The sequence below is a fragment of the Lytechinus pictus genome, chromosome 13 (genome assembly GCF_037042905.1).
Source record: "Lytechinus pictus isolate F3 Inbred chromosome 13, Lp3.0, whole genome shotgun sequence".
NCBI classification, from domain to species: Eukaryota; Metazoa; Echinodermata; class Echinoidea; order Temnopleuroida; family Toxopneustidae; genus Lytechinus; species Lytechinus pictus.
Window position 1 is genome coordinate 12,824,047 of NC_087257.1, and position 24,261 is coordinate 12,848,307.

Consider the following 24,261-nt stretch of genomic DNA (forward strand, 5'->3'; position numbering starts at 1 on the left):
TCCTCCACCAAGTAAAGCCTTGGTCTGAAAATGCAAAGTTAAAAGTAGCATTAATCTACAAATCAAAGCCACTCCTAGTGCAAAAACCACCAGCTCTATAATCATCTCTGTTTTTACATTTCAAAGTAATTAACTACATTGAAGCAGAACTCCTCACTAATTAAAGTATGTTCGCAATATGAGAAAAACTCACCAATCTACAGTCTACACACCAGTGAAAATTACCTCTATTTTTACATTTCAAAGTAATTAAGTATATTAATGCAGAGCTCCTCATCTAAGGTATGTACGCACTATGAGCACAGCCCACTCACCCACATGAGTGATTATTTCCAATAAAATGTGATTATTTATTTCCATTTATACTATTCCATGTTTATTTATAGGATTTTCTATGATTGCTATCCAACTTTTATGCAGAGGGAAAATAAGAAAACATGACCATAATTTATAGGCAACCATATTTTTAGCTGTATCTGTCAATTTCATTTTCCTCTCTCAGCAATTCAGTCACCTCGCTTGAATGGTTCAACACTAAGGTCCATTAGCAGAGTTTGAATTCAATTTTTTTGTGTGGAATTGTGAGTCATGAATATATAAACTATGGCCTCTATTTGCACAATTACAAGTAAAACTTTACGACAGGAAAGAAGAAAATTGATACTAAAATAAAGAGAGAAACAGAAGGAGCAAGCTCCCTTGTCATCCTTGCCTTCTAATCTTCTTGACAGTCTATTCCAGAATTTTATAAATTTTCAATATAAGAATAGAATACTTCCCCAGATCACTCTTTTCTCCCTCTCCATCTATCTGCCTCTACTTATCTTTCTTTCTCCCCTCTCTCCTTATCACGCAATTTTTTCCCCCTCCACCCCTCCCTTCCTCTTTCCTCTCCCTATAACATGTGTATCCCTCTATTTTTAAAATATATATATTACTCTATTTCAAAAGTCTTTTATGACCTAACCAACATACATGATGCATTCATGAGACACACAATCACTGTACTGAAACATGCCTCAAGAATCCAACACTGGTACACACCAGTATAAAAACCATAAGCAGCTACTCCAGGTCCTGGACTGGATTTCAAGTTTCTCAGTCAAGGAACAGATTCCAACAGTCTAATCATCAGAGATGGTGCCAAGACCAGTATCCAGACCTAGTCCAGTCTAGGTCTCGCTTTCAGGCTAGGTCTCAAGAGTGTGTACAAAAGTCTATAGAGGATTTTCATTCTTCTGCAGTTCTTTGCAACTCCGATTTGCCAATCTTGACTCTTATCATCACTAGTGTTATATACAATGCTTAATACCATGCTAATTATTATCATGAGTAGTTATTACTTGTTGATTCTACATGCGATGGGTGAGGAGGGCTGTGGGATAGACATTTGGGGCTTTCACACCTGCCCATCATGAAAAATACCAGTTTTTTCTTCAAAATTGCAAGAACAATTGTGGGAATTTCTCCTTTGTAGAGTGAAAGAATATTGCACTAACACAGGAGGTAGGATGTGAACAAAAAACATCTTCTTTGAAGGGGAAAGGAATTCTTGTTGCTCAATCATAATCTATTAGAACTTTACTGGTTCAGGCAGTTGTGAATGTGTTATATTACAATCATCAGGAGTTTTGATTTTTGAGGGCTGAAATAATACATGGAATCCACAGGTATTTTTCCTAAACAGGACCCCATTTCATAAACACTTGCAACTATGACAACTTTTTCCATAATTGTGAATACTGTATACAATGAGCAACTTGCCATTTGTAGCTGTTCTCTTTCCGTTTTTGCATCTGTTTTATAACCATTTTGTAGCCCTATAAAAAAAACTGTTAAAGAATGGCAATATAGCAACTTTCTCCATAATGGCAACATTCAATGGCAACTATTTTTTGCCAATTTTGCCCAACTTTGGTCATTGTGATAGAAACCTTGATTTTGATTGGCTGCTGAGCCCTATTGCCGTAGTAGTTTCCACGATGGCAAAGTTAGAATAATTGTCAATCTTTATGCAATGGGCCCCCCAGGGGACTGTTCACACAATGGTAAAGTTAAAATCATTGTAAGTAATTATGAATTGGGTCCCCAGGGAGGTGTGAAAGGAGGTACATGTAGAGATGATGATTTGATGATGATTATATACTGACCTTCTGAATTCCAGTAATGACTTCGGTGATGGAGGGACTCCAGTCTCGGGCCATGTCAGGAAGTGGAACTGGGTTACCGTACGCGTCTCCTGGGTCTACAGGTGAGATGAGAAGGTGAGAGATAGAAGGGAAGGGGGGGGGGGGGAGAAAGAGATAAAGTAATAGAGATAGGCAGATATATGGATGGATGGACAAATAGAAAGATTCAGATGGGGGGGGGGGGACAGAGAGACAGTGAAAGAAAGGCAGATATGTAGTGACAGAAAGCAAGAAAGACAGTCAGATTGAAGAAATAGAGAGATCGATACAAATAGATAGGAAGAAGAAAGAGGGACAGAGCAAGAAAAAAAGAAACAGAAAGATAAGGGGGGAAACAGGATTATTTAGAAAGCAACACACAGAGAAAAAGAAGGAAATAGAGAGATCAATTCAGAAATAATCATAGAGAGATTTTTAAGTAAATGAATAACGAGAAGATGAGAAATTATAAGGAACACAAGAGGGGAAAAGTAAGAAATAAATGATAAGACAAGAGAAATGAGAAAGAGATAAAAATAGGAGGAATAAAGAGTGAGAGAGAGAGGAGATAATGAAGAAGAAGATGCAAAAGGGAAGTGAGAAAAAACAACATGGAACAGATAATTAACAAGTCGATTTGACATATGTCAAATGAATGCAGTACATTGCAATTTCGACAAGAAAATCTCGGCCTCAATTTGTGTAATTTACCCATAAAACTCAACTCTCTAGCTGCCCTCTCGTTCACCCCAACTCTCTAAGTAGTTTACCAAAAGCATTCCTAATTTCCAACTATAATTAAAGAAGCACCCACATGAAACTTTGATACTTACATAATTCTTACTTTTTCATTTGAGACATTTCCCATCCTAAGACCTGCTATGCAAATGTTATTCTATGCGATATGATGGGGGGAAAAACCCAGTGAAAATTAAATTAATTGAAATGCCAGTGATAACATTCACATCCTAACCGAACAAGCATTGAGCACCTGACCTTGGTTGTATGCTCTAACAAGAGGAGAAAAGGTCTCTCATCGTGAATTAGTCTTAAACCGTGATACCATCTCTCACGTACAGGTTTGTGGAAGCAAATTTCTTCTCTTATTGCTGTATTGGGGTGTCATAAATTGTGAGGGTTGGTGCTTTAGTCCCGACCAAGTATTCTCATGTCAGGCTTTTTTTTTCCTCATGCAAGGAAGTTCCACAATGAGTCACCCAAGGCTCTATTTAAAATGTTACTGTCAAAATTCTATACATATAATAATAATAGCTGGATTTATAAAGTGCTTTTCGCCAGAGGATACAAAGCGCTGCTATTATTACCCCGGCTTTAGCTCGAGCTACCATCACCGGCGCTCAGTGCATGCAAGGAATTAATCCTGCCGGGTACCCATTCACCTCACCTGGGTCGAGTGCAGCACAGTGTGGATAAATTTCTTGCTGAAGGAAAACACGCCATGGCTACAATTCGAACCCACGACCCTCTGTTTTAAAGGCGAGAGTCAGAACCACTAGACCACGACGCACCCACATATGAATATAAAGACAGAAACACGCAGGAGGGCAAAAGACTGTTTAATCAATGATATGAATCTCTAGTCAGCTAGTCAAAGGACCAGAAAATAAAAGAAACCTTCATCTTTTCATTGAATATATAATTCACTTTCTCTCTTTCTTTCACCAAAAGACAAGTTTTGGCGCCTATTTCTTTGTCTATGAAACCAATAGCTCCTGATTCTGTAAACTTTCTTTTAAAAGAAAGTGATGATTTTTTTGTTTTGTTTTTGCAGAGTATTTTGGCAATTCTTCAACAAAAGATCATTTCATCCCCGCTGACTGTTCCGTCATTTGAATACCCCCTATTTCCTTTCAGTCGACCGGGGGATTTGTCCCCAAATGACCTTTCCTGGCAAACTCTGCAAACTCGCTGACTTGAAAAAAAAAAGAGAGAAGGGGAACTACGAGATAAAGCTCCCTGCAATTAATCATCACCCTTAGCCTAAATGAGATTAACTACAGGTCTCTGTCGTTAGGTAGCAAAGATTTACGGACTTAAGCACCAACTTTGGCGCAGGTTGCGAGATTGGTCAGACGCTCTTCCTTGGATGACTACCGAATTGAATTATTCATCTTACCGACTCTTTTCCATTGACTCATTATGTGGTCACAGAGTATGCCTTATCTTACCACACAATGTACAACAGGGCATGTGGTGGATAATTTTGTAGTCCCATGTACTTATTCACCTGTTAGTTTTTATTGTAACTTTATATCATATCGTGATGATAGGGGAAAGGAGTTGCACAGGTGTTGCATGAATTTATGAAGAATGAGTGATCTCTCCTAGATATTCCTTTTCTATACCCCCCCCCCCTCCTCCTTTGAATATTGCTTTTTTTGCACAAATTAGGCCTGTTATGACAGAAAATACTTTATTTTAATACAAAGTGTGTCATAAATTGTGGACATATTTGTTTCGTTAATTAAACCACATGAAACAATTTCATTTTAAAATATCTCAAAATAATTATCACATGAGACTATGTCAGCATTCTACTAAATCCTGTAGAGTAATTAAAATGGAATTTTCCATATCGGCATTTTTACACTTGCCTGTAAAAAAATAACTTGTAACTTCATATTGAAACATATTAGTTTTACTGTTTGTGTAATTATCATTCTTTTTTGCAAACTAAAATAAAGAGCAAAAATTAACCCCTTCCTCATTCACTAAATGTTTCCTTTTTGTTCTATGAGGTACACTGCATGCCTCCTTCATTTCTGAAGATTCTTGCAGTACAGTAGTTGCTGTCTTCAAATGGTAAGAATATGTCGGCTTAGTATAAAAACTTTAAGTTCAACCAAATACACTAGAAGATTTTTTAAAAAATCTACCAATCTATCTAGTATCTATGACACATACAACGCCAGAAGCATAACTGCATGGTGGGATTTACAAAGAAATCCCTTCTCTAAACCCAGTTATTAAACATTGAGCTCACAAGAAATTTACAAAGTCTTGTCCTTTTCACGATCCCTGAAGGATGAAATTTACAAGCAGGTGGAAGGTTCATGGTAGATTTTATTCCAATGTCGAGGACTGTGTATGTAGTCTATGTTACCAGACTCGGCTTCGCAGTCTAAACTCGAGGCCAAATAATAATGTATTTACTGGATATATCAAACTCTCAAAGGTACAACAATTTAACTCGAATTTGGGGCAGAGCCTCCACAAATTAAATTCTGTTCTAGACCTTTTGCAGTAATTCAAATTCCATTTGTTTACTTTTCCTTGTATCAATTGACCTTTCTATGTTTGGATAACTTACATTATTTTCTTAATTATTATATCTTATAAGTGCATACATGTAGACTAATTGACCCTTCATAAGATACATTTACCCAAGCCAAAGCATTTTTTTAAACAGATTTTTTACAGATTGTGCAAAAAATGTTTATATACCTCTTTTAAGTAGAATTTCTACGGTCCCAAACAATTCTACTTCACCAAATGTACGAGTACATGTATGTATAATTTTTCAAATGTAACTATTACCTCCAAGTTCTTCAGATAGAAGCTTCGGACCAGGTAGTCTTCGCACCAGACATGCTCAGAAACCAGATGCACCTCGTAGAAATGATAGAGGGCGCTTCCCTCATCGGGCCAGTAACGGCATCGGTTGATGTCCGTCTCAGACATGTGCGTAAGGTTGACGATCACCACCGATCCTTGCTCCCAGACCATCTGATAAAAAGTATCAGGAAAGAAAATAACGATAATTTTTCTAGGTCATTTCTCATTTTGTTTTATTCATTTCAAATTCTCAATAAACACATTGAAAAGACAGATCAAAATAGTTCATTACTGTCTAATAATCATCAATTCAAATTATCTTTGAACATATAGAAAAGACAAATGAAAATAGTCCATCACTGTCTAATATTATCATTTCAAATTCTCTTTAATAAACACATAGAAAAGACAAATAAAAATAATTAATCACTGTTTAGTATCATCATTTCAAATTCTCTTTAAACATATAAAAAAGACAGATAAAAATAATTCATTATTGTCTAATATCATCATTTCAAATTATCATTAAATATAGAGAAAATACCAATGAAAATAGTTCATTACTGTCTAATATCATTTCAAATTATCTTTAAACCTACAAAAGACAAATGAAAATATATGATATCATACAAGTTATATGAACAGGTATATACAGTACTGGGTATGTCAAGTGGATAGGTAGGCCTTAACTAGATTATTGATAACAAGATGCATGATTCAAATGCTTCTGCATTTGCTACTCTTAACTCAGGGTCTCATAAATCTAGGCTTTGTGAAGGATAACAAATATGAAAGAACATTTGTGACATACCACCCCAAAACCACCAATAAGTCGCCAGGTAAGGTTCTCTGTAAATAGCCAAAATAGTAATTTAGTCTCAAAACCCCCAAAATTAAGAGAAAAGCTTATCTGAAAGATCAATTTTTCTTCTTTATACTGTGAAAATTTGAAGTTGTGAAGTTGAGTAAAAGAAAAGATACAACAGTTTCTTGGACACTACTTTTTCGGACTGCTTGGAAGTTTCACTGAGATTACACAGTATGCACATCTCATGCTTGATTGAACCCCAAACTTCAAACCTTGTTTTCTCCTTATTTTTCAAACTCTTGCTGAATTTCCTCTGCATTCAATCAAGTACTTGTAATGGTTATTGTTGGTCAATTTTAACATATCATATATAATTTTAAAGCTTTTCAAGGAAGTGAATTTTCAAGCTCAAACAAAATCTAAATATTCATTTTGGTCGACTTATTGTTGGTTTTGGGGTGGCAGGTTACATTTGATTGAATATGGCTAATTAGAGATTGATCACAAACTTTTGTACAACAGAGCCTGGGTGAGTAAACAGGGACTTGACACAAACCCATTAAAAAAATGCTTGAATGTATTACAACATCCATCACTGAATATGGAATATTTACAAGTTGAAAACTCAATAAGCTTTCTGAACTTAATACCGGTATAATTTTATTCTACTGTTATTTAATAATCTTTTTAAATTTTAAATATCGTAATTACCCCCAAACTATTGGCATTAGATATTTAGCCACAAGCTCTCATGGGTGCTAGTCCAAAGTCACATTAGCTAATCAACTATTTTGCTTTCAGTAGAATGTAAGTATTGGATTGCACTAGACAAAAGCACAGCTTTGTTTTCACAAAGAAATTCAATATTTTTGTTTACATCGTAAGTACACAGACATAAGGAGTACTTCTACACATCCTAATCATAAAGCACTATTAAAAGCAATCTTGTGCTATAGATAAACATGACACTATCTGAAGGAGATAATTCAACAAACTACAATTAAAAAGTAGTAATTTTGTTCATATTTTTCTCTCCTAGAATAAAAAAAAGTTATTTTCATAAAAGCCACACGTCAGTGTTTCATATTTATCTGATTGCAGATGTTGCAGTACTGGCTCCTATTATAGAATGCGCCTCAGGCCACTGCCTAAATTAATCAAATTTTAAAGTGCCCAAATAACACTTGACAGTATCAAATTACTAGTGTAAAAATTAAGGGAATTACACATAAGTTCTAGTGTGGTGGGATAAACATGCAGTTTCCAATTAATTTTCCTAATTATTGCAATTTAAAAGATTAGTACAAAAGAGGCCAGAGATGTTGCACAATGCAGTTTAGCCCTGTTCAACTTAGTTCTGAATATTTTCTAATTGTACTTGAGAGTTTACATTCTAGAAACATATAACATGCTATTGCATTAACTGAACATTTCTTTTTTCAACAAAGACCGGCTCTTTCACACAAATAAAGAATTTCTATTTCCCAAAATCTTAAAGTTAATATCTATATATCTTTCAAAAGGTTCTATATACCTACAATGATAGCAATAAGATCAGTATCAAGATCCTTGCAATATTTAAACATTTTAAACATGTTCGTAATCATTTCACAAATATCTCCCAGGTACACCCACAATCTATGGATTTCCATAATCAAATTTACATAAAAGAGTGAAATTTGAGAAACATGAACAAGAATTATCATATAATTTGATCAAATCACATCCATGTCTCATGAGTAGTAACTAAATTAGACTATAGAAAAGCTGCCATAATCCATTAGATAAAAACTGACGTCAACAATCGTTATCCTTGTTGATCTAAAAGTGGGAGCTAATTATAATGCCCAGTTTAAGGCAAAAATGTCAGACATAGCATTAGTGAGCAGGCTCAAAGTGTAAGAAGTAATATCATATAGGAATATCTTGCTAAGATAAGTTGAATATTATTTCTGTACATATAATTATTTTGTTTTGTCTACCCAGAGTCAGTGGACTAAGCACAGTTTTTCTTGGAGGAAGAAACACTGTTTTTTCTTAAAGGAGGAAGTCTGTAGATTTCTCCATTTTATGCACTTTCAGTGTTGTCCAGAAAATGTCCTTTTATTCTAAATCTAAAGAAAATATGTTTTCTTTTGCCTGTAGCCCCATGCTGAACAGGTTCGTTGCAGGGTTATGGCCTTCTCCCTACCAACTATAATAGCCATAGAACAAACATTAGACAAATGTTTCTGCAAAATATCATTACATAATATTGACTGGCCTTGAGGGGAACATCAAATATGTCGCCCACAAACAGAATCATATTGGCCCGAGTCATTAGACGAGGGCAATATGGTTCTTTTAATTAAGGGCATTATATTTTATGTTCCCCGAAAGAAAAGCCAGTCAATATTTTTATTATTATCCAAATTAGACATCTAGAGCAAAAATCGTGAAAATTTAGACTAAAAAAAAAAACAATAATAAGAATGGGAATCTATTTTGTCATGTTGAGCAGATTGGGCCACTGAACTTTACCATTGTGACGCGATTGAAATGACACGTCCCCGGTGGGTGTTTCATAAAGCTGTTCGTAAGTTAAGAGCGACTTTAAGAACGACTGGTGATCCTTTCTTGTTGTAAATGGTATATTGAATTGGCAATGATTTAGCGTGTAAGGATCACCAGTCGTTCTTAAAGTCGCTCTTAACTTACGAACAGCTTTATGAAACGGCACCCTGGTCTTTGGGACGCAGTATTTAGCGTTTTCAACTTCAAGTTGATTAACATTGTGACGTATAGCATAATTGCGCGGTTCAATAGGACGCGTATACGGACGCTGATGTTAGCTCTACCTTATTGCCCACTACATTTCCACGCATTTTCTCATTGACTTTCCTGAGCGGGCAATAAACTATACAACCTCTATAAAGGGGACAAAGGTGATGATTCCATTGATCACAGAAAATTGGCATTTGTATTTTCCTTTTCAATTGCATGCAGTGACTGAAAACAATATGATCTCTATAGACTTTTCAGGTGACTCCATGGAAGTGTTGTACTGCTTGTATGGACAACATAGACAGGGTTCCCAGCTTTTCGAGAAAACAAAATTCCCTGATTTTTTCCTAATGAAGTTTAAAAATTCCCTGATAATTATTTAAACCTTTTCCCAGTTTCGCATGTTTACTAAATTGTTGCAGTAAATTACATGTATTTTCAGTATAAAAACAATAATGTAAAACTAATCAGTACCACAATAACCATCAATGGATGTTGTTTTGATATGCAACAAAATACAACAGAGTCTGACTGACTACCGTGCTCTCGACTTTTGGGCTAATCAAAATTCCCTGATTTCCCCCTCATTTAAGGCATTTTTCCCTGTATTGAGGTATTTTTTTTAAATCAAATTCCCTGATTTTTCCCTGACTGGAGAAAAGTAAAATAATTTTCCCTGATTTCCCTGATGGGCTGGCAACCCTGATAGAAGTCCTAAGCATTATGCATTTCAAACCCATTTCATATATCAATCAACAAGAACCAACTTATTTTGATTCATAATCATAACTGGATGAATTTTGAGCTATTTTAACATACAAACCAATTATAAACTGAATTAATTTGTAATTGAATATGCCCAACCATGAGACAATGAGAAGTTAAATAAATCACAATTTAACTATTGAAAAATGCACCTGAGAGAATATTCATTTAAAAAATGAACCATGAATAATTGTACAGTGCATATAAATATGCTGGTATATATTTTTCATATTTCACCATGCGATATTTCTTTATATTTGCACTGTAATTAATCACCTAATGTTTCATACTTTGACACACGATGCAATAATCTGTTGTATTATATGATAATGGACCATCTGTGCTGCATCTCATTTAAAAATACCAGTAGAGTTGGTAATTAAATTGCGCTTTATCATAGAAACATATGTTCTCTTTTAAATGACAGTGCAATGATAACTGAACAGGTGAAATGATTGATTTATATTTTTCCTCATGTAAATTGCAAATTCAAACAGTAGATTGAATCTGTTTGCGTTTATAATAATGTAGGAGGGTGAAGATCTGTCTGAACATTGCCTGAATTGCCCCATATGATTTTAAAATAATTTTAAAGAGAAACATGCTCATTTTCTGCTCAATGATAAGCTTGTATATGATGTAAAATATAAAGCAAATAATCACTTCTCCAGTGAAATGAATGTAGTCACATGCAAGTTTTTGCACTGCCACGCAGAACGAATTCAAGGACACAGGGAATGTATTAAAAATACATATCAAATCACAATGAACAGTTGAGTGGTCAAAATTGCTGAACCGGAACAGCTGGGGCCCGTCTTACAAAGAGTTGCGATTGATCTGATCAATCGCAACTATGGAAAGCCAGCAAAGTCAACATATAAAATGCATGTTTGTTTTTTAAAAATTCCAGATATGAATGTATATCCATAATTTCATTGATATCTTGACAATTTGGTGTGTTCTCCTTTATTTACAATTGACATTTTGCAAATTTCCTGCAGAAAAAATAATGACACAGATGGATTTCCATAGAGTTACGATTGATTGGATCAATCACAACTCTTTGTAAGTCGGGGCCCAGAACGTATAATTTCGGAGCTGACGAAAAATTGCATGCCATTTTCCAGAAGCCAGGACGAAACTGCTGTTTTGATTCACCAAATTTTCAACAAAGACTTTCTTGGTTGCTCTTTGTCATGAATGGCACTTGGAAAGACATTTTTTATGGTCTTGAAAGCGTTCTGCATCGCAGTGCGTAAACTCCCGACTATCTTTTTGAAGCAAAACCTTGCATTACAACATCCATTTCGCCTTGGAAATGATAGTTTGTCCCCATCATTTTTTTACCAACAGTAATTATTTGCTTATAATATCATAAACATTTCACATATTTTTAAAATCTGCAGGGTTTTATTGGGCCAGCAATGATAAGCCAAAAACAGTACATACCTGCCAGAAGTCGGCCAGGGTGTTGGCTAGTGGAGCCTGGGTGGCAATGTAAGCCGGAGCTCTGGGGTCAATGTCCATCTGGGTCAAATGTTAAAGGTTAACATTGGTTATCATTATAAAGGAGACTCATATATCATATTTCCAATTGGTATTAACAGTGTAGCTTTAATTTCGAGTACATCGCAATGCTAGGCTAAGGGCAAATTTAGTGGAAAAAAACTGCAAAATTGTTAATACTGCTCATGCATTTGTTTCTACTATTTGATGAAAAAAAATAAAGCCTTATTATGAAGGATGTTTTGAATTAGATTGTCTTATTAATGAATTCATTTTAAAACTCCTCACACTACAAACTTATTCTAGGGAAAATAACACTGACAATGGTTTTTGTGATATTTTCTTTGATTCTAGATTTCCATATTGCACCACTGATGTTGATAATATTGGGTAGACTTGGGTAGAAAAGCTACAGCCGTTTACTAGCTTCACTTGCATAAAGGTAAGGGAGAAAACTGATTATTACAATTGATTGATTACTTCAACTGTACGAATGTGCAAAATTGCAACAGTAGCTGGAAAAGGATGAAGGAGCGTTAGATTTCTCATTCATGTCAGTAGAATATCATCTGATTTTGTAAAATCAGCCTTCAATTCAGCATTAACCTGTTGAATACTGAATTATGAGATTCCCATAGGATTTGTACAGGGATCATCCTGTTCTATTAGGCAACGGGTTAAGAGTGAGATTTCATGCCATATGGGCTGGGATGTGAAACCTTAAACTCCAAATCATTGAATATATAGAGTGCAGACTTACAATAGCACTGGCATTGATGTAATCCGACTTATTGGCGCTGGTGGCCTCCGTCAACTTCACCCTCGTGTGGTCATCTGAAAACAAGAGAAAAGAATTTTAGGATGAAATACAGAGGAAACCTGCGTATATAGACCATTAAGAACTCAACTCTGTTTGACATGTTCATGTCTCAAATGGAATCATAGTTACAGTATCACTTTAGATCTAAACATTTTTTCATTATTATTTTTATTTTTTATTTTATTCTGACCTGGATATAGTTGGGGAAGTTTGGGAGGAAGACCAGCAGGTTATAGTAAATTGACATATACAATCCACACTAAATAGAGACCGTTCTCATTATGCTAAACCGATTCAGGAATCCAGTTTGGAAGATCGCTTTGCTAGCGTTCCCACTTGATCACACGAAAGTGGATTTCAAAATCACTTCCCGTAAAGCGATCTTGTTGCTATGGAAACGCTCTCAGTGGGGTGACATGTTTCGTGCAAAATTCGAAACCGCAGCGTAGGCTATCTACACCTGTCGTGCGGAGTAGCGCGCTCAAAATATGCGAAGATCACTTCCCAAAGAACGGTTTTGTCCTCACTTACACTAAAACCACTTAACGAGGCAAAGCGATCTTGAAAACTACATCGCGAGGTGGTTTTCTGTACCGGTTTGGAGTTTCGACCGTTCTCACTACACGTTAAACTAGTTTCCACTAAACTAGTTTTAGGAAGGTAGTGAGAACGGTGTCAAAGTGAGTGGTGCGATCTTAAAATACAGAGAATAACTTTCTTACACATTTACATTGGGAGACAGAGTTGGAGAAAGAGATACATCTTTATACCATAATATAACAAAATGGTCAATATTACACTGTATCAATATTTTACGTGCAGTATGTTTTAGGAAGAATAAACCCCATCGGTCTAATTCTTGTTAGTTTATGTATTTTTTACACTGATTTGTGGTTCATTGGTACATTGAAGATCTAAATGGGGTGGGGGTGGGAAAGTAGCGCAAAGCTCTGTCATTTATGAAGATTTACCCTCATAGACTGGCAGTACCTGACAGTAATTACACCACAAGATGGCGCTCTTCTCTTATCAGAATTAAAATGAATTGACTACGGAGTACTTAGCAACCTTCCCACAAACACCCTGTACCCCTAAGATAATACCAGTATACAGCTGACACTATTTGATCACTATTGAGTGGTCAACATGTGGTGGGGCAAATTTATAGAGCACTTAGTTACCGCAAGGAAAAGGCACAATACCAAATACTCATGGAATTTATTAGGAGGTAAGATGATATACAGTAATTTTTTTTTTTTTGGGGGGGGGCAGGGAGGGAGGGGGGGTGAAGTGGGGAAAGCAGGGGACAGGAGCGGAAGACAGGGGGGAGAGATCAATAGGTGGTCAAATAAAAAAGAAAGAAGAGTTTTTTTGGGGGGGAGGGGGGTTAAGAGGGAGGGGAGGGGGTTACTTACAAGGAATGGCAGTCTTAACCCTGTTCTTGTTCTCATTCTCTGGTGCCTTGCCAGCGTCCTGGTTGCAGGGATCAGCCTCGTAACTACAGAGGGCCTCCCACTCCTTGCTCATACGATCTTTGTTATTCAAATGGTCCTCCATGTAACTCTAAACAGGGGGTAAAACTCATTGTAAATACGCAATCACATTCTAGAAAATAGCTATATTATCACTATCACTTCAAATTTTTTGTTTTATTGTATTTTTCCAAATCATGAAAAGTTTACCTGTTTTTTGTAAGCTTTTACAATTTAGGTCTGATGATTGTGAAAAAAATGTTCTCTTGTAGAAATAGTATGTATCTAGTGTTATATTACTGAAACAATATTCTGAACTGGTGGGTGTTTCATAAAGCTGTTCGTAAGTTAAGAGCGACTTTAAGAACGACTGGTGATCCTTTCTTGTGGTAAATGGTATATTCATTGGCGATGGTTTAGCGCATAAGAAATGATCACCAGTCGTTCTTAAAGTCGCTCTTAACTTACGAACAGCTTTATGAAACGGCCCCCCGATCTATGATCTAATAATCATCCTGTATTTTATAAAAACAAAAACTCTACAAGATTTATTCACGCTCCTCCTTGTTTTTGTCTTTGTGAAAATCATTCTAATCAGGTAATTACGTGTATATCATTGGATATATTATTGGAAACAACACGACTGTACATTCATGATGGATCTAGGATGTTATAATTACCCCTATTTTCACCAAAAATATGTCAGTAAGCAAGATATCAACATTGAAAAATAAGCCTTTGTGAATTTGTCTTTTTAACTTTTATTCAATTAAAGCTTATAATGCATACTCAAATCCATGAATACCAAATAAATTTATTCATGTTGACTTGAAGTTGAACAAGAGAGATATTTACCAGGACCACGTGACCCGTGGAGATGTCCATGTTGGACTGGACGGGTTCCTCGCTCCATGACGACGTGCTGCTGCGGCTGGATGGACTGGGTTGAGCGCCATCGCTGGCCGCCACGCTGCTCACGCGGGTGAGCGGTTCAGGCTTGTCCGACTTGGTCGCCATGCGTTGACGGCATAGGTCCTGCAAATGGGTAGGGAGTGAGGCCAGTATTGTAAAAACGAGGGAACAACGTTGATTTTCATAGTGTAGAAGATTACAGATGAAGTTTGGTTCAGAGTTTTAAGTCTGAAAGAAACTGTCTGAGGATAATCAAAATCCCCAATAATAACAAATTCATGCAAATCTTATGTAGATCCTTCTCTTGTAATTGTAAAAATTCCGGCAAAATATAGAAGGGACAAAAGGAGGTCTAACTTTAATAATGCAGTTCAGGAGTTTGTAACTAGAGGTGCGTTTGAGCGCCACTTTTTCCCCTAGACTCACTATTGAAACAGTCAGGTTTATCAAAGAGATTTAAATCTACTTGGGTTTAGTGAAAAAAGTAAACGTGTTCAAATCACAAATGTGAAGCATGTAAAAAGCGGCATTTGGAAAGATGTCTCTGTAAAAACACATTTAAAAGTGGTTTCTGACCATGGAGAGTGAGATAATAACTTTAGGCAACATGTCAAAATTCTGTGCCTTGTCTTTTTGGCAAGAATAAAAAATGATGCTATGCATCTTTTCAGTGTAGCTTCACCACTTTCCCCATTATTTTTTTTTTTTATGATGAATGTCATGGTTAGATTCCTGCTGGGAAAGATCTGACTTCTGACTGCCTCAACCACATGATGCAATGCGTGATATATACAGTGCGTCCCACAAAAAAGGAAACCCATTTTCAGAGAAACATTTCACAATTATTACACATGTCCTTACTATGAATTTGATACTTAGGGTAAGATTGGAATCTCATCTTTAGCTTGAGACCAACAGCTTAGGAAATCATCCATGCATGTGGCAGATTAAAAACAATCAATATTGAGGCCTATCAGAAACGATTTGTGCAGAAAAATATGTGTTAATCATTTCAGGGATCAGTGAGAGAAACTTAACAAAGAATACGAAAGAAATGCTAATGAGCCAATTGTCGAATATAAGCACAGTTGTCGTATTACAGATCAAACTTCTCCAATTTCTAAGCACAACCTGATTTTGACATTGAAATTTCAAACTCGTCTTGCTCATTAATGCGTGAAGCATTTGTCACATATTAGGTATCAAAATGTAGAGGAATAATCAAATTGTAAGATGATGTAAATGAAATATCATAATCAATTTGCCTTTTGAAGAAAAAAGATATGGAAATCCCGGTTTCCTTTTTTTCTAGGATGCAATGTATAGGACATTACATAAGGTTTGTTATAAAACTCATTCTATTCTGGGTGATGCACTAGCCTCTGTTACTATTATGCATAATACTGCTTTGACCCTTTGCGCACTGATGTTGCAATCTTGCACATTCGTACAATTAAATTCAACAATCGTAATAATTAGTTTTCTCCCTTACCTTCAAATTAGAGAAGCTAATAAAAGGCAATCATTCTTTGATAGTATCTATATAATCATCATAATTATCAAAGGTGTAATATGGAAATATTGAATTGAAGAAAATAACATGGAAACGATTGTCATTATTATTCCCCCCAAATTAGTTCAGCATGCAAAGAGTTAATTACCTGGTAATCAGCAGAAGCCTCGTTGCCGTTTTCACCTTCGGACTGCTTCAGCTCTGTCACCTTGGCCTTCTCATTGGACCGCTTCTTGAGGCAGTACACCGTTACCGTGGCGATGAGGATACCAACCACGCAGGCCACGAGCACCACCGTGAGGATGACCAGCGCTGTGTTGTCGGAGCTCCCGGACGACAGCACCTTGACCTGGAGAGGGAGACAATCAGATGAAGACAAATACGTTATTTCAAATCGAAGCTAGCTTGTGAGCTTTTGTTCATCCAATGTGTTGCGTTCAACCCAGGGGTTTGTTCTAAATGTATAAAGCTATATGTTAAGTTGGCTATGTTTCCTTCATTATTTTCATTAAATTTGCGTGGAAATATATTGTTGATGATATGGTACACTGTACATGGGTAGTCTGCTGTGCAACATTTCACTCGAATTAAGGGTCTGAATATGCAGACTACTAAAGGCCTTGTGTACTGCATGAAGGCCTTCTCGCTCAGGGAACAGCAAGTTTTGTATGTGCTAGTCTTTGCGTGGAGACCCTCGTGTTGATCAAAGTTTCAATCAGGGTCTGTGCCTGAAGACTAGTACATGGGTGCCAATGAGGGGGGGGGGGGTGAATGCATTTCCCCTGATTTTTTTTCTTCTGAATTTTGTACAGTAACCAATCGGTGACCATTACCCTCCCTCAAATTGGCTAAGAAAAGACTCAATAAATTATTATTTAATTGGTTCATTGATTTTACTATTGACATGTAATTTGCACAATTGATATGAGAGCAGTTGAACAATTGTCAAAAATTGCTAAACATACATAAAATTAATGAGACTATACTTTCATATTTCATACTGTATGCCAGCTATTCCTAAAAAAAAGTCAAGCTTAAACTGTATTGACAGATTTAAGCATCATTCTGACTGTTGAGGGCAGCAGACATTGTAAAGATTCTCCTCACATTGACATTTACAACTTCCTGCTACTGACAATGTGCATATTTTTTGAGAGAATCACTAACACAAAGTAGATTATCGAGTACAACTTTACAGTAAATAAAGTATCAAGTATTTAATGTGACAGAGGTTTATTGTTCACCGTTTCATTAGTCCCGAAAAGCCCTGTTTGGATGGTGGCATGAAGAGAAATTTATGGTAAAGGGATCGAGTTATAAATAAAAGGCATAAAAAGAAAATATTCTTTTGTTACAATATTTAAAGCTGAAGTCTTAAAAATCTTTCATTTCTTTCATTTTTTCTCTTCTATTTATCTTCTCTCCACCATCCATACCAAGGACTCTACACAGCGAAGAGCAAACCTCTATGCTACATGTTCCACAATCTTCAAATAACGAAAATGGTGTTTCCTTAAAAAAAACCCCCAGATCAAAGCGCTGAAATTAAATCTGACAGAGATATCGTTTAAGTTAACTATATGATAAGGTGAAACACAGCAGTAACAAAATTGAGAATTTCTAACAGATTCTACAGTTTCAATTTTACAAAAAACTTTTAATAAATAATGAAAAAAATGTATAGCATGATTCACAGAATCAGTCCTGATCTATTTCTGTTGAAATTGAAACTATTTTAATCTCATTTTGAAACACTTTCATTATAAATGAATAAAATAGAAAGGGACTATCTATCCATATATCCGTCTTATACATGATACACAAAGTACTTCCTGATATATAGCATCGAAATAGCCAATGCAGAGCATAATTTTATAAAAGCAAGCAAATAAGTATGGCCATAATTTGTGCTCTTCGGTTAACAGTACTTGAAAAGTACTTAAAATACTTTAATATGATACATGAAACCAATTTGTGGTTCAAAATATTGTTGCTTCTTTAATAGCACAGTTCAAACAGACAAGAAATCATGTAGGTACAAATTGTTGTGTAGCTGCAGGAACGCACTTAGCACCACACTTACGCCCTTGGTAGCGCGCATAAGGGCATTGTGTAAGGGCGTTTCTGCACGGGTGAGGTGCGCAAGTGTGGTGTGAGGGCGTTCCTGCACCGAAACAACAAAATACTGGCATGCACTCAGTATTGCACTCAATCTGAAAAATAAGTCAGAAACAAATCTTGGCACCAGAGGGATTTGAACCTGTTGTCTACTGACTGCAGGTCAGTGACCCTACCACTGGGTCTTCACTGGTTCGTGGCACATTTATGATGAAATACAAAAGGGATGACCTTCTGTATAGGCTGCTGTTCAAATTCACTTTTTTTTGGGGGGGGGAGGCATGCAAATTCCAGCTCCTCCCCAGAATTGCTGCCCATGCATTTAGACTAATCACACTCACACCTCTATGGCTGCGTTTATGCGACCTCAAGCCAGAATCATGATTTGAATCATGATTTGAATCATGATTCAAAACACAAACATGAATCACAATATCACAGAATCAGCGTTTAGACGACCTTCATTCCAATGCTGTTTCTCCTCAGATTCGGGCCAATCCAGTGCGCATCACTAGTGCGCAGTTTGACAGAGGAAGTTTTTCGCACGTGTTTCGGCTCTCGAAAATTCTTTTGCTTCCATCAGAATTCAGTCTATACCTCATTTTGTTTACTTCTATCATAAAGGGTCCATATATATGCTTCTATTCATCTTGTTAGTTTATCCAAAATGGTGTTCGGAAGTGAATTTCAGCGTAGATCCAATTTGATATTGATACTGTATACTCAACAACAACTGAGATCATTGTCTGTCCAGTTAATTCATTTACTAGAACTTGAAGTTGAAGACATGACCAAAAAATGAAAAGTAGTGGACGATGCGATGACCAACACAGAACTTGAACATGACAAGAAATGAATTCATAGTCATGTACATACAATGAGCATATAAAGCGCCTTGAGCTTGGCAAGAGTCAAACCGAAAGTAGCCCGACACAATGTGGTGAGGTCATATAATCATGATTGTAATCACGATATCGTTTATTCGAACATTTTCGTACGTGATTCTGCAGAAACGTCTTTCCAAACGCCCCTTTTTTCGTGTTTCATGTTTGTGATTCTAATCATGATAATATTCAATTTCGACTAAACGCAATCGTGATTCTGCAGAATCATGATTTGAATCATGATTCAAATCATGATTCTAGGGTAAAAAAGTGGCGGATAAACGCACCCTATGTCTAACTGTGAATAAGCCTCTATAATCACAAATCTATTATTCACCAACCTTGATATAACTTGAAAGATGTAGATATTGATATGTAATCAGCATCATTAATTGGTAATTGTCACTTAGAGGTAAGTAAGTGTAGTTTCGAAAGCGGATGCACAAGTGGGAGGCGAAACGTAGATTTTGCTTTGTACGAAAATCATCAAGAGAGAAGGGCCACTATCATTACACTACATAGCAATGCACTTGCAGAACAGAGCAAATGTAGCTATGGACAAGCCTTTCAATAGTAAATTCATACCACTCAATGTACAATTCAATAAAATACTCAAGTATAAACCTACCGCTCATCTTCGACATCACCAAAAAAAGTAACACATTTTCTCCATATTTACTCGTATAAACTCTTCAAAAGGCAAGTCTTCCACTACCGCTTCTGTTAATACACCACGTGGACTTAACTTCTGTCTTCCCGCGCGCCCTATCATCTTTCCCACTTTACATGTATGTTCATTCTAAATTTAACGATTCGTTTATGATATTCCAGGTTTAATGTGTGAGTCATATCTATGAATATCTTCAGTAGTTTCGATAGCAATGTATGTTGCACTTTGTCCCGCCTTATCGCCAAATGCTAACATTCACAAGTGCCTAACAATGAGCGGGTAAACAGTAAAAAACCAAACGCAGCTGTTCTTTTTCCGGTATAGACAGACAAGACACCGTTCACATCTCCAATGAAGAGGAGTTACGCTTGGTGCCGGGAGTAATTAGTTAAATCGATGCAATGATCATGGTAACGAGATCAATGATTCCAACATAATCAGGATCATTGACAATGCAAACTAAGTATTATCTTCCATACCACTGACTGCAAAGAAAACTATATCAGCAGAATTTGATGTAAGGAAAAAAGTTACTGACATTTCTGCTGAATACAGAGTCAACAAAAAAATTAAAATGGCAATGTAAGGTTAGACAATATCTGAGTGACTTTAGATTCGCTATTTACCTTTTGATAAAGAGATAAAAAAGATGTGCAGCTGATAAAATATACAATAAGGCTCTCTTGTGTCTATTCAATTCTTCACAGGTCATTCAAATTATGGAGAATATCGACCCAAAATGTTTTCCTGCAGTTTTCTCTCTTTTATTCAGGAAATAAATACTATCTGGTGTCATTGTTCTGGCACTCATCTGGTAATCAGAGGGTCGAGTGTTCAAATCCCACCACGGCCTAGCGTCCTTTGGCAAGGCATCAATCTACACTTTGCCACTCTCCACCCAGGGTTAAATGGGTATCTGGTATGATGTGAAAGTCACTATAGCTTGTCCAGTGTTGTGTGCACCCCCAACGGTGACTGGCTACAATACTCCCCAGGGAGTGGAAGATGTGCATATTTTGTGTGTGGGAATGACTGGTTGCATCCGAAGACCAGTGTAATAATAATTCTATAAGGGCTTAGATATGTACAGTGTATATCTTATGCACACCAGCTGTCTACAGTCCCATAAACATCCAATTCTGTTTGCAGTACACGTGACTCCCAACAGAGTTAAGTCAACTCATTAAAATTGAATAATTGAAAGGATAAATTGAATAAGCCAGACAGGTTTGCCATAAAACAGCAAAAAAATTATAAAGCCTCCGGTTATATCACTGCCTAACAATAAAAGAGATAGGAAGAAATAATTTTCAGTGCTCATTCAGACACATTAAAACCATTAGGTCTATTACGTTCCAACATAAATTATATACCTTCCCTGTAAGCAAATATAAATGAACTCCCCAAAATCTAGCACAACTGAATATTCAAATAAAAATAAATATTGGAACTGTTGCCAGAATTCAATAGTTTACAGAGGCATAAAAGAGCAATCCTTTCATAAAATTTCATGAATTTCCTTTTAGCTTTATAGGCCTATATCAACAATATCTCAATTTGTGAAAACAACATATTTCCTGATAATTGTTTGATAAATGTACAAAACCAAACCCAAACACATGGCAAAGCATATTTCATGAATTCTTTGATATTTTCACCATTTACTTCCTTGCCTCACACTACTTTCACATTTGCAGAATAAACTCCAGCCTTTACAGTGTGCAATATGAACAGTGCCCAGTAACTCAAAAGCGTGGTTGGTCTGAGTTGTAAGTCTACAGTTAGTAATTTTCGGAGTATTGCATTTATGTCTATTTCGAACAATAAAAAATGAATTTTCCTTTTTTTTCATTTTTAATGTATTTAATAGTTAATCTGATTGTATAATTGCATTATATCTATTCATTTACAAGGCATTATAGTTAACAAATATCAAGCTACATTTTTGCTACATATTGTTAAGGAATAATGACACAAAGCATTCTTAAATTTTCTATCATTTGGAAACTAATCATATAGCATACTGGTATAAAAATATATCACAATAACTGGAACTGCTTATTACAAAAATTTACCCATTCAACGAGTCATGGGGATTCAATTTTTCCCATGGGCAGCTAAAGAATAAGTATTAACAGGGGTTGGGATAATACAGATCCCATTTCATTTCATATAAACCAAAGAACAATTTCCATAACAAATTTACAATCAGCCAATTAGATTGAAGGATTTCAATAGTTTTGAACTAAAGTCTTATGAAACGGGCCCCAGATCCGGCATTAGCCGGCTCCAGTACTTTTGTATGAAGGGGTATGGCTACCTAATAGAAGAGAAACTTCTCTATTGGAGACTGGTTTCATTATGTCATTCAATTTTTAATAGGCACTAAGGCCTTGTAACACAAAACAGAATGAATGGATATATTAATGATTTGTATGACTAATTGCATTGGTAACTATGTGCAATCAAATGTAAGAATACGTACAATCAATTGCTAAGTTTTGTGTACAAGGGACCTGGTTTTACCTGTATTTCCAAATATAACTTCCACGAAGAATAAAAACTTCTAATATAAGTCTGTAAAGATAGATTATCACATGCATTCAACTGAGTTAAAAGTACATTATTTTGTAATTCACTTCAACAGTGCAGTTGACTTACTCCAGCGAGAAATTTGTCTAAAATATACTGCTTTCAACCCAGTTTTAGTGAATGGGTTTCCCTGAAGGATCTATTCCCTTTATGCTTAGCATTCATGTGGCACTTTGGCTTTTGCCATGATGATGATAAGATACATTGTAAAACGCAGTGCAGAATACCAATGAAGTTGGTGTATTATACAAATGGACAATTTACTCAATATTTAGTATACAAAGGTACTTACTAAGGTACTATTCAGCATCTAAAATGTGGATGCTTTATTTTTTTTTCTTTTAGAGATTTTGCATGTTCAACTTCAAATAATTCAAGCATATTTTTCAAATGATTTATAGAATTGGAGTCTCAGAAAACATATAATGCAATAACATGAATGAGAAGCTGGAAAAAAAATAGATAGTGAAAGATGATGAGAAAGCCAGAGATAGATGAGGGAAAAGGAGGAAGAAGAGAGAGAGAAAGAGAGATGGAGAGAAAGAAACAGAGAAAGAGCAAGTAGAGAGAAACAAATCAAAATACAAAAAGAATGATCACATACAATTTGAGAGAGAGAAAGAGAGTGGGAGAAATGAAGCATAACTCCTCAGTCACAAAACAGAATAATTACTTGAAATTAGTACAAAAAATATCCTGAACCATTTCCCTCCAAAACACATCCTGAGATGCAACCCAATCAGTGGGATGGAAAACCAATCAATCACTGCACACGGATAAAAAAAAATCACATCAATGAAAATTCCAATTACCCCTTAATGAAATTACACATTTTGATTAAAAAGAACTACAGCGAGCAAGCACAGAAGATATGTATCATATATTACTTCCTGCGACAAAGCCAGAAGACCTGGATAAATCCACCATTAGAAGAGGAGATACAGTCTTTGGAAAGTTGGAAAATGCTTCCTCCAGAAAAAAGTCGTTGGGATACAGTACCTGACTGGCTTGAGATCCATGATATTCCCTGCACAAAGAAGGATGCAGATCCGTAGGAGTGTCTTTGTGAATAACAGCTGCCCGCTATACTACCGAGGTCTGGGGGAAGCCTAGTGCGCCACCGTGAATCCACTCAACCAACGACCAACGGAGAATGAATGAATGAATGAATGACTGGGAGCTTGGGAAGAAAAGGATAGCCTGCTTGAATCCTCATAAAATCCAAAGCGCAAATCAAAGAGTGTGCTGCCAGCCGAGCCTGTTATATGGTGATTGGCACTTGGGCATAACGCCATCCACGTGGCAAGGGGGCGGAGCTTAGCCACCACTACCAACATGTCCCCACCCTTTAATTGGATGATAATCCTTGCACATATTTACTCAGTTTATATACTCTCTGGTTTTCTTATGTAGTATTTTCTTTGCTGATAGATGGTATGCTTGTTCTGTGTATTGCTGTACACTTGTTTTATTAGCTGTTACACCTCACACAATCCTAAATGCATCCATCATCATGCATTTTAATTCACTTGAAGTGTGTTAATACTTAATAGTTTTCTTTTTATAGTGTTCCCTCTTGAAATAGACCATTAAATGACCATTATATTTTCTCTTAAAAATCCCTCTTTTTCGCTTGATCAATTTCTGCTATTTAGAGTCTCCCATTCAAAAAGAAGCATCTTTTCTCCTGTAAG

At 36.1% G+C, this 24,261-nt stretch overlaps 1 protein-coding gene across 1 annotated transcript; it reads right to left on the minus strand.

Annotated features, from left to right (window-relative positions):
- Positions 1-364: 364 nt before the first annotated feature.
- Positions 365-20,077, minus strand: LOC129275025 (receptor-type tyrosine-protein phosphatase N2-like). The gene is made up of 8 exons (XM_064108933.1): positions 19,985-20,077; positions 16,452-16,652; positions 14,734-14,913; positions 13,822-13,969; positions 12,347-12,420; positions 11,530-11,607; positions 5,727-5,915; positions 365-2,245 (listed from the first exon to the last, which is right to left on the minus strand). The coding sequence occupies exons 1-8, from the start codon at positions 20,075-20,077 to the stop codon at positions 2,039-2,041; spliced, it is 1,170 nt and encodes a 389-aa protein (XP_063965003.1). The 3' UTR covers positions 365-2,038.
- Positions 20,078-24,261: the final 4,184 nt, after the last annotated feature.